At 40.5% G+C, this 14,221-nt stretch overlaps 2 protein-coding genes across 3 annotated transcripts in view; one reads left to right on the forward strand and one right to left on the reverse strand.

The window, feature by feature from the left end:
- UBR7 (ubiquitin protein ligase E3 component n-recognin 7 (putative)) overlaps positions 1 to 3,164 on the reverse strand; it is a 17,450-nt gene extending 14,286 nt beyond the window's left edge. For both annotated transcript variants that reach the window (XM_004681600.2, XM_012724634.1), the window contains exons 1-2: positions 2,775 to 3,164; positions 793 to 926 (exon numbers count right to left, since the gene is read on the reverse strand). In XM_004681600.2, the coding sequence (XP_004681657.1) occupies positions 793 to 926; positions 2,775 to 2,924 (284 nt within the window). In that variant the 5' untranslated portion in view covers positions 2,925 to 3,164. The remainder of the gene's footprint in view (positions 1 to 792; positions 927 to 2,774) is intronic.
- Positions 3,129 to 5,625, forward strand: LOC101631578 (chromosome unknown open reading frame, human C14orf142). The gene is made up of 2 exons (XM_004681601.2): positions 3,129 to 3,390; positions 5,387 to 5,625. Exons 1-2 carry the CDS (start codon positions 3,183 to 3,185, stop codon positions 5,476 to 5,478), a joined length of 300 nt encoding a protein of 99 aa, XP_004681658.1. The 5' UTR covers positions 3,129 to 3,182; the 3' UTR covers positions 5,479 to 5,625.
- Positions 5,626 to 14,221: the final 8,596 nt, after the last annotated feature.

Here is a 14,221-nt window from a genome sequence, read left to right on the forward strand (position 1 = left end):
TCTGCCTGTTCTGCTCCCCACTCTGTCTCTGGTAATCCTCTCACCACCCCTGTACCTCTGGCGTGTACCCAAGTTCTGTGTGCATAAACTAATAAATCTTAAAAAATAAGTAAATAAATAAATATTTTTTACTTATTTATGCATAGAAGAAATAGGGTCTAAGCCTGCGGTTCCAGGGGTGAGAGAATTCACCAGAAACAGAGTGGGGAGCAGAACAGGCGGATTTACTGAAATACACTGCTGAGGGGAGCTACAGGAGACAGGAGAGTCTGCTGTGCTATATGTGGGTCACCTCCCTGGCCAAGGACAGAACGCAGGCTGCCATGGTGGGCCGCAGTGGTGATAGTGCTGAGACTGAACCACTAGGCCACCAAGGAGACTCCCATTTTAATTTTAAATCTAGTAACTTACTCTTTAAACTCATCATAGTCTCTTTCAACTCATTTCTAGGAACTAGAAAGTCCTTGGTTGCTGTTCATGTATCCAGTTTGGAATTTCTCTAAGCAGGTAACTTAATAAAAGATTCACTAATTCTGGAAAATAATATGCCTGGAGAAAAATATCTGCATCACAGCTACACTCATATAAGTACAATAACAGCAGAGAAAGGTAACTAATTCTTATCATATTTTAAACGACCCTTGGGAAAAGTTATTCTAACTATATTATGTAAAACTATAAATATATTAAATTTTATCGGTATATAAATACTTTGTGTGGGAAAACAAGATGTAAGAAGCAAATGGGAATATACACATTTAAAAAGCATTCAACCCCCATTTCTGTCTTTACCTCTTTGTATATAGTTCAAATAGTTTATGACTTCCATGACACTCGTAACTGCAAGCCAGGCAAATTCCTGCTGGTTCTTCTCCCTCTGGGGTACAGGTACTACAGGCATATAGTGCTTGTCTCTTTACTGAGCCCTACAAGAGCCCCAAAATGAAAAAAAAAGAGAACAAATCAATGAAATATGACAGTTACCAAATATTCACACATCATATTCATATGATCTGAGAAATAACTGAAATCAGGTTATTTGCAATCAAAAGCTTCCTTTAAAAACCATTAAGACCCAAAACAGCTGACAACATAGTAAAAAAATACTGTTGCATGTTACATTAATATCACTTATATGCACTATACTAGTGCTTATTTTCAAGCAATTTTTTCTTAAAGTGATAGCTTAAATTTTCAGTCAGCCATAAGTAATTCTTTTAACACACAAAAATGTAAAAGAATGTATTGGGCTTAAAAGTGACTTTCACACTTAAAATTTTGGAAAATGCTTGTGATTCCATCAAAGAGAAAATCAGTGTGTTAAAAAGGCCTCCTTTGATTTTTAAGAAATGTATACTAAAATATTTAGAGGTAAGTCGCATAGTATCTGTAATATTTTCAGATGGTTGGGGACAGGGGGTAAATGTATATAGCGATACAATAAATGTGGTAAATATATGTAAAAGGTACCCAAGTGTCTATGAAATTCTTTATGTTTACCTGTAGATTTAAAATGTTTCAAAATACAAAGTTGGAAGAAAAACAGGCAACACTTTCAGAAATCTTGATGATGATTACTCTCCTCCAGAAAGGACAATGGCACAGGGAAGCTTCTGGAATGCTGGTCAAGTTCTATTCTTGATGGGTGATAGGTATATACATGTGTTCACTTCCCACCATCCCCCCACCCATGTAAACATAACTTGTGCAATCTTTCATTTATTTCACTACAATGAAAAGAAAATTGTAGGAAAGTCTGTTATAGAAAGCTAACTACATTCCAGAAATGTATACAATTTTTTTTTTAAAGAAAGAAAGCAGTGAAAAGGTTGTTTTAGTGATGTCCAAAGGTATGAAAGTACTAATCAACATCTGGGTCATCTCTGGCTCTAGGGTTTATTCCGCCACCTCTCCTCTACTGTAAACGCAACTGATCAATGGGAACTAGTATTATGATCTCAGCTCACACCACATAATGGCCCTAGTCTCTCTCCGGACACCCGAATATTGTACTCCACACCCCAGTGCTCAAGTAACCTTCTTTCTACTACTCTTGCCTGTTTCTATCCACCTTTCTCCACTTTTGTACCTAGGAATAAATACGGGGTGAGTCACCCAAACTCAGCTCACACCCCCTCACAGCCTCGTTCACAACCTCTCCAAATGCCAAACTGTCCCTGCTCGCCCGCTCTGCCGGTGCCCTGGCTCGGGGTGGCGGGGTTCCCAGCTGGGCCGGCTGCTGCTAGATGCGGAACCCGCTCGTGTCGCCCGCAAGCTGGACGCCAACTGCAGAGGAGCGGGCTATCCAGGAGGGCACACCCGGCTGTCCGGGGCACGCGGGGCTGCTCCCTCCGCTAACTCCACGCTCACGCTCCCATTCAGAGCCCAAAATACGTTCTTAGGGTGGGGAAAGTGGGGCAAAGATGTCTGCTTTTGAGGTCACGGGGATGTTTTCGTGAAAAGCAGCCGGGGCACGGAGAAGCGACGGGAAAGGGAGGAACGAGCCGCAGCTCCAGGCCCAACGCCAGGAGAACCCCCGGGGTCGGGCGGACGGCCCGACGGGGCAGCGCCCTGCTGGACGAAGAGTCGCGGGCCCAGCTGGCGGAGGAGAAAGAGGGCTGCGGGGCCCAGAATGGGGGAGCCTCGGAAAAGCGGAGGCCCGGGCCCCACCGCGGAGGCCGCCGCGGCCGGCGGGCATCGGGTAGATGCTGGGGGAGGCGGAGGTTCAGGGGAGCCCCGCGGAACGAGGAGCGAGGCCCGGGCCGCGCGCCCACCTGCGAGTAGGAGCACTTCTCCGAGTCGCTGCCACCAAGCACGGCGCATGCCTCGTTCTCCAGTTCCTCGTCCTCCTCGAGCACGTCGACCAACGACACCACGGGCTCCAGCTCCGACGGCCGCCCGGCCGGTCCGTCGGCGCCTGCCATCCTCAACTGTCACCCAGACCGCGGCTTTGCATCAGCAGACGCGGGAAAGCGGCCGCGAGGGGCGGGGCCGGAGGAGGCGGGGCCAGGCGCCAGCAACCAATCCTAGAGAAGGCGAGCAAAGGAAGGGGGAGGAGCGACTTCCGCAAAACGGAAGTCACTCCTCTTCCTTCTCCGGCTCGCACCCACCCGCGCCGCGAGGCGATTTCCGCTTCCGGGTGGCATTTTCCTGTGGCGCGCTCTTGAACCTCTGCGGTCGTCATGGAGCTGCTGGGCGAATATGTCGGGCTGGACGGGCAGAGGCAGGAATTGAGGGTCTCCTGTGAGGCGCCAGGCGACGCTGACCCTTTCCAGGGCCTGTTGTCCGGCGTGGCCCAGATGAGGGAGCTGGTGGCCGAGCTCTTCAGCACGCTTGTGCAGCCGGAAGCGCAGGACCGTGTGGAGGCGGCCTCAGACCAGGCCTTGGACGGTGAGCGCCGAGGCGGTGCTGGAGCGACGCGAGGGCGGGGTGTCTGAGGGAAATCTGCACTACGAGCCGGTGTAGGGGCCAGACCGGTATAAGTGAGCTTCGGGGGCGGAATCCCAAGTTCTGTGTAAATCCACAAGAGTTTTTTTTTTTTTAACTTTAAAAATGGTGGTTCCTTGCCGCCATGTTTAGCTAAGCCGCTTCCAGCCCAGCGTTTTCACAACTAGCTCTGCATTTCGAAAACCAAAAACTCGTTGAGACCCGCTACTTGGAGTAGGCAGCGCTCTGGAGAAGGGCTGAGGTGATCGACTCGGGCCTGTCCTTGTTAAGCGCTCACTCCGGGCAGGTAGAGCGGGAAAGCTGCAGCGCAGCAGCCCGGGACTGCCCGGCGCGGGCTGCCCGCCGGGCTCCTGGTGTTGCGGTGGGGGGCGGGGCTCGTACCCGGGGGAAGTGACAGACAGGTGCCGGATCTGGAGCGTTTCACGGTAACTAGTTTCCCCACATCCTAGTCTTGTAGCCGCAGGTCCACAGCAGAAACGTGAAATGGAACCACATTCGTGTTTTGTTAAATCTTGAGTGCAAAAGTTGGCAGGTGGGTACCTGGGACCTTTGGGGACTAAATATTGATGACTTAACGCCTCTAGCGGGGAGCTTCCCCGTGTATTTTCCTTTCCCTCTTGTTTACATCATGATGGTTCCAGATGGTGTGAGGGGGCAAGTCTGGACATGACACTTAAGTTTAGGCAGTAAGTGAGTTCTGTTTCTTGGCCTTTCTAATCTGGTACCATTGGCATAAAGACAAGTTTTAACTCCAGACATTTGAAAAAATAGCCTTACTTGCTGGTGGTTTAGTAATATTTTTGTATATAGAACTTGTTTTTGCTGTTTAATGACATCCCCATAAAACAGGTTTGAATTTCTTTTGTGGAAAGTGATAAAAATTAAAATAGTGAATTTTGTTACATGAATTATTACAGCATAGTTAACAAAAAACATGAAATGCTTAAACCCAAATTACTAAAGAAAAGTGATAGAATGCAACACTGAAAAGACAAAAATGACAGTCATTCAGTTACCAGCTGTGCAGAGGACTTGATTAGACACTTTCCACAGATGGACAATCAGGCATTGGGAAAATGCAAATCAAAGGGACAGTGGGATTTAACTTCATGCCAACTAAGATAATTTTTTTAAAAAGCAAGTGTTGGCTAGGGTGTGAAGAAATTGGAGCCTTTGTACATTGCTGTTGGAAGTGTAAAATGATGCACCTTTGGAAAACAGTTGGTGATTCTTCAAAAAGTTAAACATAAAGTTACCTCATGACCCAGCAACTGTAGGGACTCCCAATGGAACTAAGAGACCTGGGAACATGTCCACAAAAAAACATAGGGATGAATGTTCCTATTAGCACTGTTCATAGTAACTGAAAGGTAGAAACAGCACCATGTCCATCAGCTGAACAAAATGTGGCATATCTATGCAGTGGAATATTATTCAGCAAGAAAAAGGAATTAAGTACTGATAAATGCTAAATCATGAATAAACCTTGAAAGTATACTAAGTGAAAGATGGTAGACACAAAAGACCACATATTTTATTATTCCATCTTTAGGAAATGTCCAGAATAGACAAATCTACAGAAAGTAAGTTAGTGGTTATAAGGACTGAGAAGGATGGGCGGTTATTACTAATGGGTATAGGTTTTCTTCCTGGGATGATAAAATTTATAGAATTAGTGATAATGGTTTCACAACTTAGGAAATATACTAAAAGTCAATAGACTACTCTATAAAAGAGTGAATTGTGGTATATCAATTAAAAAGTGACAGAAAATTTTTAAATAGAAATTCCTAAAATATTTTAGTCATATTTCAGTTCTATTAGAAACATGGTTTTACTAGCCCTTAAAGTGAAATGGTCTCTTAATGAATCGTGTAGCTGCTTATATTTCTTTGAACCGCTGAACATATTGTCAAACCACAAATATTTATTTTAAAAGGTGATGAAGATGATGGAGAAGATGAAAATAACATTGATAACAGAACTAACTCAGATGGACCATCTGCAAAACGGCCAAAACCACCATCTTAATACTAGCTTTTAGGGGATTTAAAAAAACTACTACTTTGTCTTCATTATTACACATTGACATTTAGGAAGACTTGTACTATTATTTGGGAAAATATTTGCTTTGTTCCCCTTGGACAGTTTTGTCAAAGAAAATACTGTTTCTTCTGTTTCTAGCAAAGAAAGATAAATAAATGCTTAGAAATAAATCTGTTTTCTTGAGTGAGAAATACATTTGAGACCATTGAAATAAAATAGAACAATTGATAATATATAAAATCCTCTTAAGTTAGCAGGTGAATTTTTGTTTTCTACTTTAAAATAACCATTAGGTTAAATTGTGATGTCACCATTTTTAGTTTCTGCTTGTTATAAAAGTACACGTTATGGTTTTATAGGCAGTAACGTTTGAAAGAACTAACATGAGCAAATGGTGAAAATTGAGTATTAAATTTAAGAGTGGCAGTTCTATATAAATAGAAAAAAAAACAGTTAACAGACACAGAAAAAAGAGAGCTCTTGAGAGAGCCAAGGAAACCCTGAATGTATACTGACACCCACTATACAAGACCTTAAGTAAATTCATTGAATAGCTTTTAGAGGTTTCCTTTCATCCTGTGGCCACATTTTGATTTTGCTTAACAAAGGACTTTTAAAATATATACATTCCTAAAATATCTGTAGATACATATAATCCTTTTTTGTTTGTTGGTGGGACTAAGGCTTTTCTGTTTTTAAGGCGTTGCATTTAATATGTATCTTTCCTAACCCATTTAGGTAATTAAAATGCAACGGAATCAAGTAGCATGCAGCTAATGAAATAAACTCATAGAATTCTTAAGAATTAGCAGTAAGCTACAAATGACATGATTTATTTCAGAGATTAATGGATTCTAGGTGTTTGCCCTGAGTTTCAGAGCTAGTAGCCATTAGTAGATAGTGTATTACCACAATGTGTTTTCCAGTTATATAATCTAAAGTCTCTAGCTTACAAAAGTTGTATAAAGTACAGGCTATTAAGGAAACTGAATTTACACAGCTTTTCAGATCTTTAAAATACTGTTTTATTTGAAATATTAGTCTTCCACTGATTACTCATGTAATCAAAGCAGTACCAAGCCTTATAAGTGGTCAGAAATCATTTTAGCTGGTGATAGTGTCTTTAATATTGGTTACTTGAACTCAGTATGTTATTTATAATTTTTAATCCTTAAAATACCCAATTCATTCAGCATTAAATATAATTGATAGTATAGTATTAAAATACTTGATAATTCTAAATAAATAGCTGACCTTTGTTCCTGAACATTGTTTAGTGAGTGTATTCAAGAAGATATTTCAAGGTATTTGTGCTTATGACCCTATAATTTTAAGAGGAGGATTATTAAGTTTGGTTGGTCTTTTAGTATTTAATTCTAGTACTGTTTTCAAAAGTCAGCCATCTGTGACCAAAAAAGATCATTTTGAAAGGTCGGTATAGAAGGAAGGCATTGCTTACTCTGACCTGCTGCCTAGTGGGAAAACGAGTCACAGACAAGCAGAACTCTTTATTCTTTGAAATAACTGCCAACTTTTGCCCAGGAAATCAGCCCCTAAGTCCTACCTAAAAATAAGCTTAGTACAGATCTTACATAAATTATTTCTTTGGTGTGAAATATGTAGACATATGCAAGATAGATACCTGTTACGGATGTGCTTTTCTGTCACTGTAAATACTTAAATAAGCTATATGACCAGATTTTTACTTTTCTATAATAGGTGTAGTTCCTTGCCTGTAAGTTAGAAAGTTTGAACATTTATTTTTTTAAAGATTTACTTATTTATGCATACAGAACTGGGGTACTGGTCAGAGGTGTGGTGGTAGCGAGAATTCACCAGAGACAGAGTGGGGAGCAGATCAGGCAGATCTGTGAAGTACACTGCTAAGGGGAGCAGCAGGTGAGACAGGAGAGGTCTGCCGCGCCATGTGGGTCAGCTTCCAGGCCAGTGATGGAACTCCTGCTGCAGTGGCTACCCATAGCTTCATAGAGCTGCGTCTTAACCCCTTGTGCCACCAGGGAGGCCCCGATATGTATTTCTTGGATATTTAAGTACAGAGTAAAAGTATAAAATTCCTAAAGAAATTGGAGCGTATTTACAAAATGATACAAGTTTTAACAAATAAAAAATTGGTTTTTGTGATGAAATTGGGTTCTATTCTCACTACTTTGAACATCATATCAGGTACTAAAAGAAAATTGAATCATAGTTTTAATTTAGCACTTCATAGTGAAGGTTTCTAAAGCAGGATTTTTAAAAATTCAGAAATCATGGACATGATGAATAAATGTCATTACATAATAAAATTTCTGAACACAGTAATATTGAGAAGACACAAGGAAGAGACACAAAAAAGATGCTAAGAAATCATTCCTTTTATAGATCTTTTGCATAGTCAGACTACAGTGGAAAGAGCAAGATTGCATTAAAGGAAACAACTTTTAAATGAAAACTGCCCCTTCAAAGAGATGAAATTTTAAAATAATGTACAGGCATTTTTAGTTTTCAGACTGAAAGATCAAAAGGTTGGCAGCAGTATTGAGCTGGAAAGGCTAAGAGGTCTATAACATTGATGGTATAGGTGATAAAACAATTTGAAAGTTAAGAATTCTGCCAAAATATGAATTGTATGTGTTCTGACTCATGATTTCATCAACTGAAATTTATCCTACAGAAAAACAGCAAATGGGTGCATACAACTACTTAGAATTCATTGCAGCATTGTCTTAGTAACAACAAAGAATGCAAACAACTTAAAAAAAGACCCTAGTTAACTAAAAACAGGACATAATGACTTTGGGCAGCCATTAAAAGGGCCAAAGTATAGTTTTGTGTGTGTGATGATTGATCTCTAGGAAGTGACATTACGTGAAAACTAGCAGTGTGCGAGCAGTGTGTAGAATGCTACTGCTGGAGAATGTTTGGTGCATGATGCAGATCTTGAGAAAGCATACAGAAGTACAGAAAAAGTTACTGTTAGACTTTCCTGCAGCTTTTCATTTTTAAAAAATTTAATTTTAAAATTTAATAAGGGCAGATCAGCCTTATTAACAAGCCTGAAATACTGTCATGCCAGTAATTCAGGGCAAAGCATTAACCAATCCAGATAACCAAAAACACATTTCCCACTTGGCTACTACTTGATAGAAGGGCGTAAAGTTTGACTTCTGAAGGTAGGAAAGTTGAGTTAGATATGAAGTAGGTGCCCATGAAAGGGGAGAGGGGTCTTTACAGCTGGTGAGCCTGGCCTTACCCTTGAAAAAATGGCTCTCGAGCCCATGTCCTCTTAAGGTAAAAAATGAATTTAATAGTGTTGCTGTAACTATTCCAGTTCTCAGATGACCTTTAGGATTAGAAATGCTCTACTTAAGACATGGCCCTGGAAATGGTGTTTGCTAAACAGCAAGCTTCTGTTTAGATCTTTTAAAATGTAGCCGCTCCCATGGGGTACCAAGATTACTGGATTTCAGCTTAAATAGAAATTTACTCCACCACCTAGGACCAATGAAAGAAATCCTGCTGGGTATAGAAGTAACTTCTAGAAACCCATTACTTATTTAAATGAGTGGCTTGGGGGGTCAAGGTATTACTTTGAAAGCCTAAGTGTGTTGTAGCAGAAAGAGGTCATTAAGATACTTGGTACATAATGTGAAGTAATTTAGGAAACCATTATCTTCTGATTGTAACTTGAGAATTTTTCAAGGCTCAAATCACTTAAAATCGCTTTTGTGAATATCGTACGTTTTTTTTCTGCATTTATAAGGAAAATCCCAAGATAGTCACGTCACAAATTTTTGGCAAAAGTAAATTTTTAGATTCATTTTAAATATTGGCCTTGAAAAGAATATCACTACCTGCTGACACTTGAAAGAACTTAATAACCAAACATCTAGAACAGGTGACAGATTATGCTGTATACAGCTGGCAAATGTCAGCTTTATAGTCTGTTCCTTCTGGAGAGTGAAATAGATTGTTTTGCAGTCTAGTGAGAGTTGTTCATTGGCAATAAAAATCATTCATGCAGTAAATAAACCTGTAGGCACAGAGTACATAGCTGTTCGCAACCAGACAAAATCCCTGCCCTCCTGGAATTTTAGATAACTGACAAAATACATGTTATGTGATGGTGAGTGCTGTGAAGAAAAACAAGGAAGGCAGATACTACCTTTAAATAGGGAGGACAGAGGCTATCTTGCTGTGCTGACCACTGAACAGATATCTGAAGAAGGTGATACGGTGGCCAGAGCCATGCATCAGGCAGAATGTATGAGTGCAGAGACCCTGAAACAGGCTTTTCTAGCATGTTCTAGAATCAGTAAGATCGGTGTGACTGGAGTGGGATAGGTGTGCAAGAGTAATAGAAAATGAAGCAGTGGATAAGGACTATTTACAACTGTATGCCATGTTAAAGATTTTAATATATTTATTCTAGTAGAGAAGTTATATGAGGATTTAAAAGGACCCCTGATTACTTCTTTCATTGTTGTTGATTTGTAGAGGATTTGAGCTGACTTTGGTGGCTGGGGAGATGAGCAGTTTGGTTTTGGACAGGTTAAATCCCAGGTATCTGGGATGATGTCCTGGTAAATGTCAAGTAGGCAATTGGATAGCCACATCTGGAACTCAGGAAGGACATGCAGCACAGTAATAGGAAGTTGCACATCTCACCTTGAGGCTGGATGAGATAACCAAGGGAGTAAAGTATAGAAAAGAGAATTGGGCATGCCAACATTTAGTAATGGAGTGGGAGCTCTCAAGTAAAGGAGGCAGGAAAAGTTGAGAGGAAGAAAGCAAACCAGGGAAGTGTCTAGAACTGAGCTAATAATACAGAATAGCTGCTAATAAATGTGGTTGTTTGAATCTTAAATTCAGTTTACTAGTTACACTATCCATATCTCAATTTCATGCAGCTAGTGGTTCCTGATTTGGACAGTATCATTGCCAAAGTTCTCTTCAACAGTACAAATCCAAAAAGTATCTCAAAGACAAAAAGTTTAAAAAAAAAAAACAGCTAATAAGTAATTTAAGGACTGGGAATTTGACCATTGTATAGTCACATGCAACTGGAATCAGAAAATACAGTGACTTCATTCCCAACTTTGGCCTCCAGCTGGCAGCTGCCTCCCGGGTCCCCCGTGTTGTCTGCCCGGATCCATTGCAGGCCAGCTCAGAAGCAGCTCAGGGCCATAGATGTCACCATCATGCTGACCCATTTCGTGTTTCCTCCTGTGCTGGGGCTGGGTCCTGTGACTCCTGGATTGCCGAGGGCACTTTGTTCTTCACCCCCAGCTCAGCCTGATGGGGTGTACTACATTCCTGGCTGGCCTCCGCATCATGGCATTCAGCCTTACAGCGACCTTTTCCACAATCATGACCTCTGTGTCTACATGTGACATTCTGGGATGCATGAGTTCATAGGGTCCCATTTGGTAAGACCCCCCCCGATAGCCATAACTCAACAATTTAAACCTTGAAAAAAAAAATAAAAACCTCTTTAAACATTTGCAGTTTAAAGGGCTGGGTTGAATTTACTGCACAATAGTTGTTGAAACTGAAAGACAGCTCTCATGACTAACAGTGGAATCTTTAGTAAATGTGCCTAAGAATTCATGACCCAGTGATTCTCAGCCCTAAGAGTCATTTCAAGAGCTCTTAAAATTTGATTAACTGGGCCTGGGCCCCAGCCCGAGAGATTGATATAATTAGGAAGGGACCTTCGCACTATGGAGTTTTACTTAGTTTTTATTTGCTTGGGTGATTCTCATTTAAAGTCTAAGACCCATTCACTGTGTAAAACAAAAACAAAAATACTAATGCACAATGGTCCCCAGTTCTGGCCCAGAATTATAGAGCTTTATAAACGTGGAGAATTTATAAAGTGTCTGCACACATTTGACACAAAAGTCGTCATATTGTGTTAAGCTTCACTGCCGGTGTTTTGCAGGTTGAGAATGTTAAACCTATCAAGAAGGAACTTAACACTGACTAATCTTGCAGTTATCCATGAACAAACATACTGACTTGATTATGTTAAGGGTGTAGTGCAGTTATTCTCAGGAGCACTTTATCTGATGATTCCACTTTCCCAAAGAAAAGCTCTTTGTGGGCCTTCCATGGTGGTGGATAGGCTGGCAGCAGCTGTGCTAGTGAGCTGTAGCACCTCAGTGCAAGTTCAGTCCCCCGCCCAGAGGCGATCCACATGGCGTGACAGACCTCTCCTGTCTTGCCTGCTGCTCCCCTCAGCGTGTGTACTTTGTAGATTTGCCTGTTCTGCTCCCCACTCTGTCTCTAGTGAATCCTCTCACCGCCTCTGCACCTTTGGCTTGTACCCCAGTTCTGTATGCACAAATAAATCTTAAAAAAAAAGCTCTTTGTTAATGATGAAAGTTTTGAAACAATCAAATTTGTAAACTTAGGGAATCCTACTTTTTTTTTTTTTTTTAAAGATTTATTTATTTGCCCCGCCGGGGCAGGCGGGGATCGAACTCATGCGGAAGTGGCTTTAGCCTCTCAGTGCAGTGCTTTAACCCACTGCGCCACCAGGGAGGGCCAGGGAATCCTACTTTTTTACTTTAGAACTGGCGGTATATTTAAAACCAGAAAATTTATGTAGTGACTTAAGCTCTACGAATTAATGTTTGTTCCCTTCAATTCAGTTATCTACTGCCTACCCTAGCACTCCTGAGGGGGGAAAAAAAAAAAAACTACCTGGCATATTTCCATGAAAACTACTCAACAGGCTTTCATTTTAGGAACAGCTGCAAACAGAATGGCGTATTAAGCCCCACTGTGAGATAACACACTTTCTCCTGTTTGGAAGCAAGTATCATTGAAAATTATGGATCATAGGATGCGTGCCCCTTCCCTACAACCTTGAAGTACTTTCTAGGTTTGCCATTCACATCAGTGATTACCTTTTTAGTATTATGATGGAAATACGGAATAATGATTTGCATAGTACACTTCTCTTATCTACTAATTTCAACAGAACTAGGACATTGATTTCATCTTTCCCTCTTCGTCTTACCAAGTGCTTTGAACTATTAAATAACCATAAATTGATAAACTAGGAATAATCCACAGCTTGGCTAAATACTAAATAATCACAAACTTGTTTACCTCTAAATCTGAAAACATTGTAATTAGATTTGGAAACACTGCATTAGGCCCAATTATTTTACTATTTCCACTACTAAGGGAATATGATCTTGAGAGATGGGTTAAGCATTTACTTACCAAATACGAAAATACTAGAATTTGAAGCATGAGAAAGACTACTTCAGTAAAGAGGAATTCAAGTGGCAAATGCACAGACCTGGCATCTTGTCAACGTATTTATGAAAAAAAAATCATTTAATTAAATCATTTCCAAACTATCACTACCTACTTGAGACCTCAATTATTTTCCTCAAATTACCCTTTTTTCCCTTCTAAGTGAGTGTAGTTGAATGAAGAGCTGTATATCTGAAGTCAGAAATCATAAGTTTGAATCTTGGCTCTTCCACATGCCATCTGTATAACCGTATTGTTAAGCAGGTTTTCTTATTTTCCTCTTCTGTAAAATGCCTCACGGCTCTCTTTGAAGAATGAACGTCACTTCCTCCAAAAACCCTGCTTGTGTTCAGTCAGAAAGTACTCAAAAGTGATTTGGTTATGTAACCTTCCCAGAAAAACAGGTATTTCAAATATTACTTTGAAGTCAGTGTATTGTAGCAAAAATAAATGATTTCAGCAACTAGACCTTTGGAGATAATAAAGACATGAGATTAAATGGGAAAGGCTCTCATTCTGCTGTTTTGAGTTACAAGGTACCTGCTGTATCTTTCAGGTAAAAGCTTGCTGTGAAATGCTCGACTTCCTTTCTGCTCAGATTAGACTAAAGGTTAATGTTTGAACTTGAGAAAAACCTTTATCCGTCATACTTCCTATTCTCTTTGACAGGGGTAGACAGAACCCTGTGCCAAAACGTCATTTGAAAAGCACTCATTGGTCAGGAGTGAAGATTCTGCTGGTTATAACTCTAGCTCTGCCACTTCCAGCTGTTTAACCTCTGGCAAGTTACTTTTCTTGCCTCCTTATCTATAAAATCCAAATAATTGCTCTCTCATAGGGTGACTGGGAAGATTTAATAAGTTAATTCAGATAAAGACCTTATAACAGGGTCTAAGGATAAACACCAGTTTCCAATATCAACCAATATAAAGAATTTCCCTGGTATAAATGATATGACTAAAAATACTGTGATCTCACACAGAAAAACAAAATCCTAAAATCAGTATTTCCAATTTTTAGTGCTTCATATTGGTGCCAGACATAAGGTAGTTCAAGTCCAAGTGCCAAGGAGGAAGTGAAAGGATCACAGTTCTATGCAGGTCTCAAGACTTGGACCTTGGACTAAAGAAAATGGGATGGTCACTAGCTGCTACCTTTTAAGGGAGTAACAGGCTGACGTGGCCAGACTAATATATTCAGTGAGAACCTTCATTTCCATATGCTATGTGTAAGTTAGATTTCTCAACTTTCAAACACTTAGTTGCCCCAAGTGTTTTAAACCAATAGCTTAAATAATGTTAGTTACTAATGCCAATAGTATACCAAAGAAGGACAAATTCTGCTTACCAAGACAGCCAGCTCCTCAATAATTCTATGCCAGTTCCTCACAAGCAAACTGGCTTAACTACAATAGAATGAATTCGTGTGTTAAAGAATTTTAAAGCAAGCCAAGCAG

The sequence above is a fragment of the Condylura cristata genome, unplaced genomic scaffold (assembly GCF_000260355.1).
Source record: "Condylura cristata isolate star-nosed mole 26May11 unplaced genomic scaffold, ConCri1.0 scaffold00013, whole genome shotgun sequence".
Taxonomy (NCBI): Eukaryota; Metazoa; Chordata; class Mammalia; order Eulipotyphla; family Talpidae; genus Condylura; species Condylura cristata.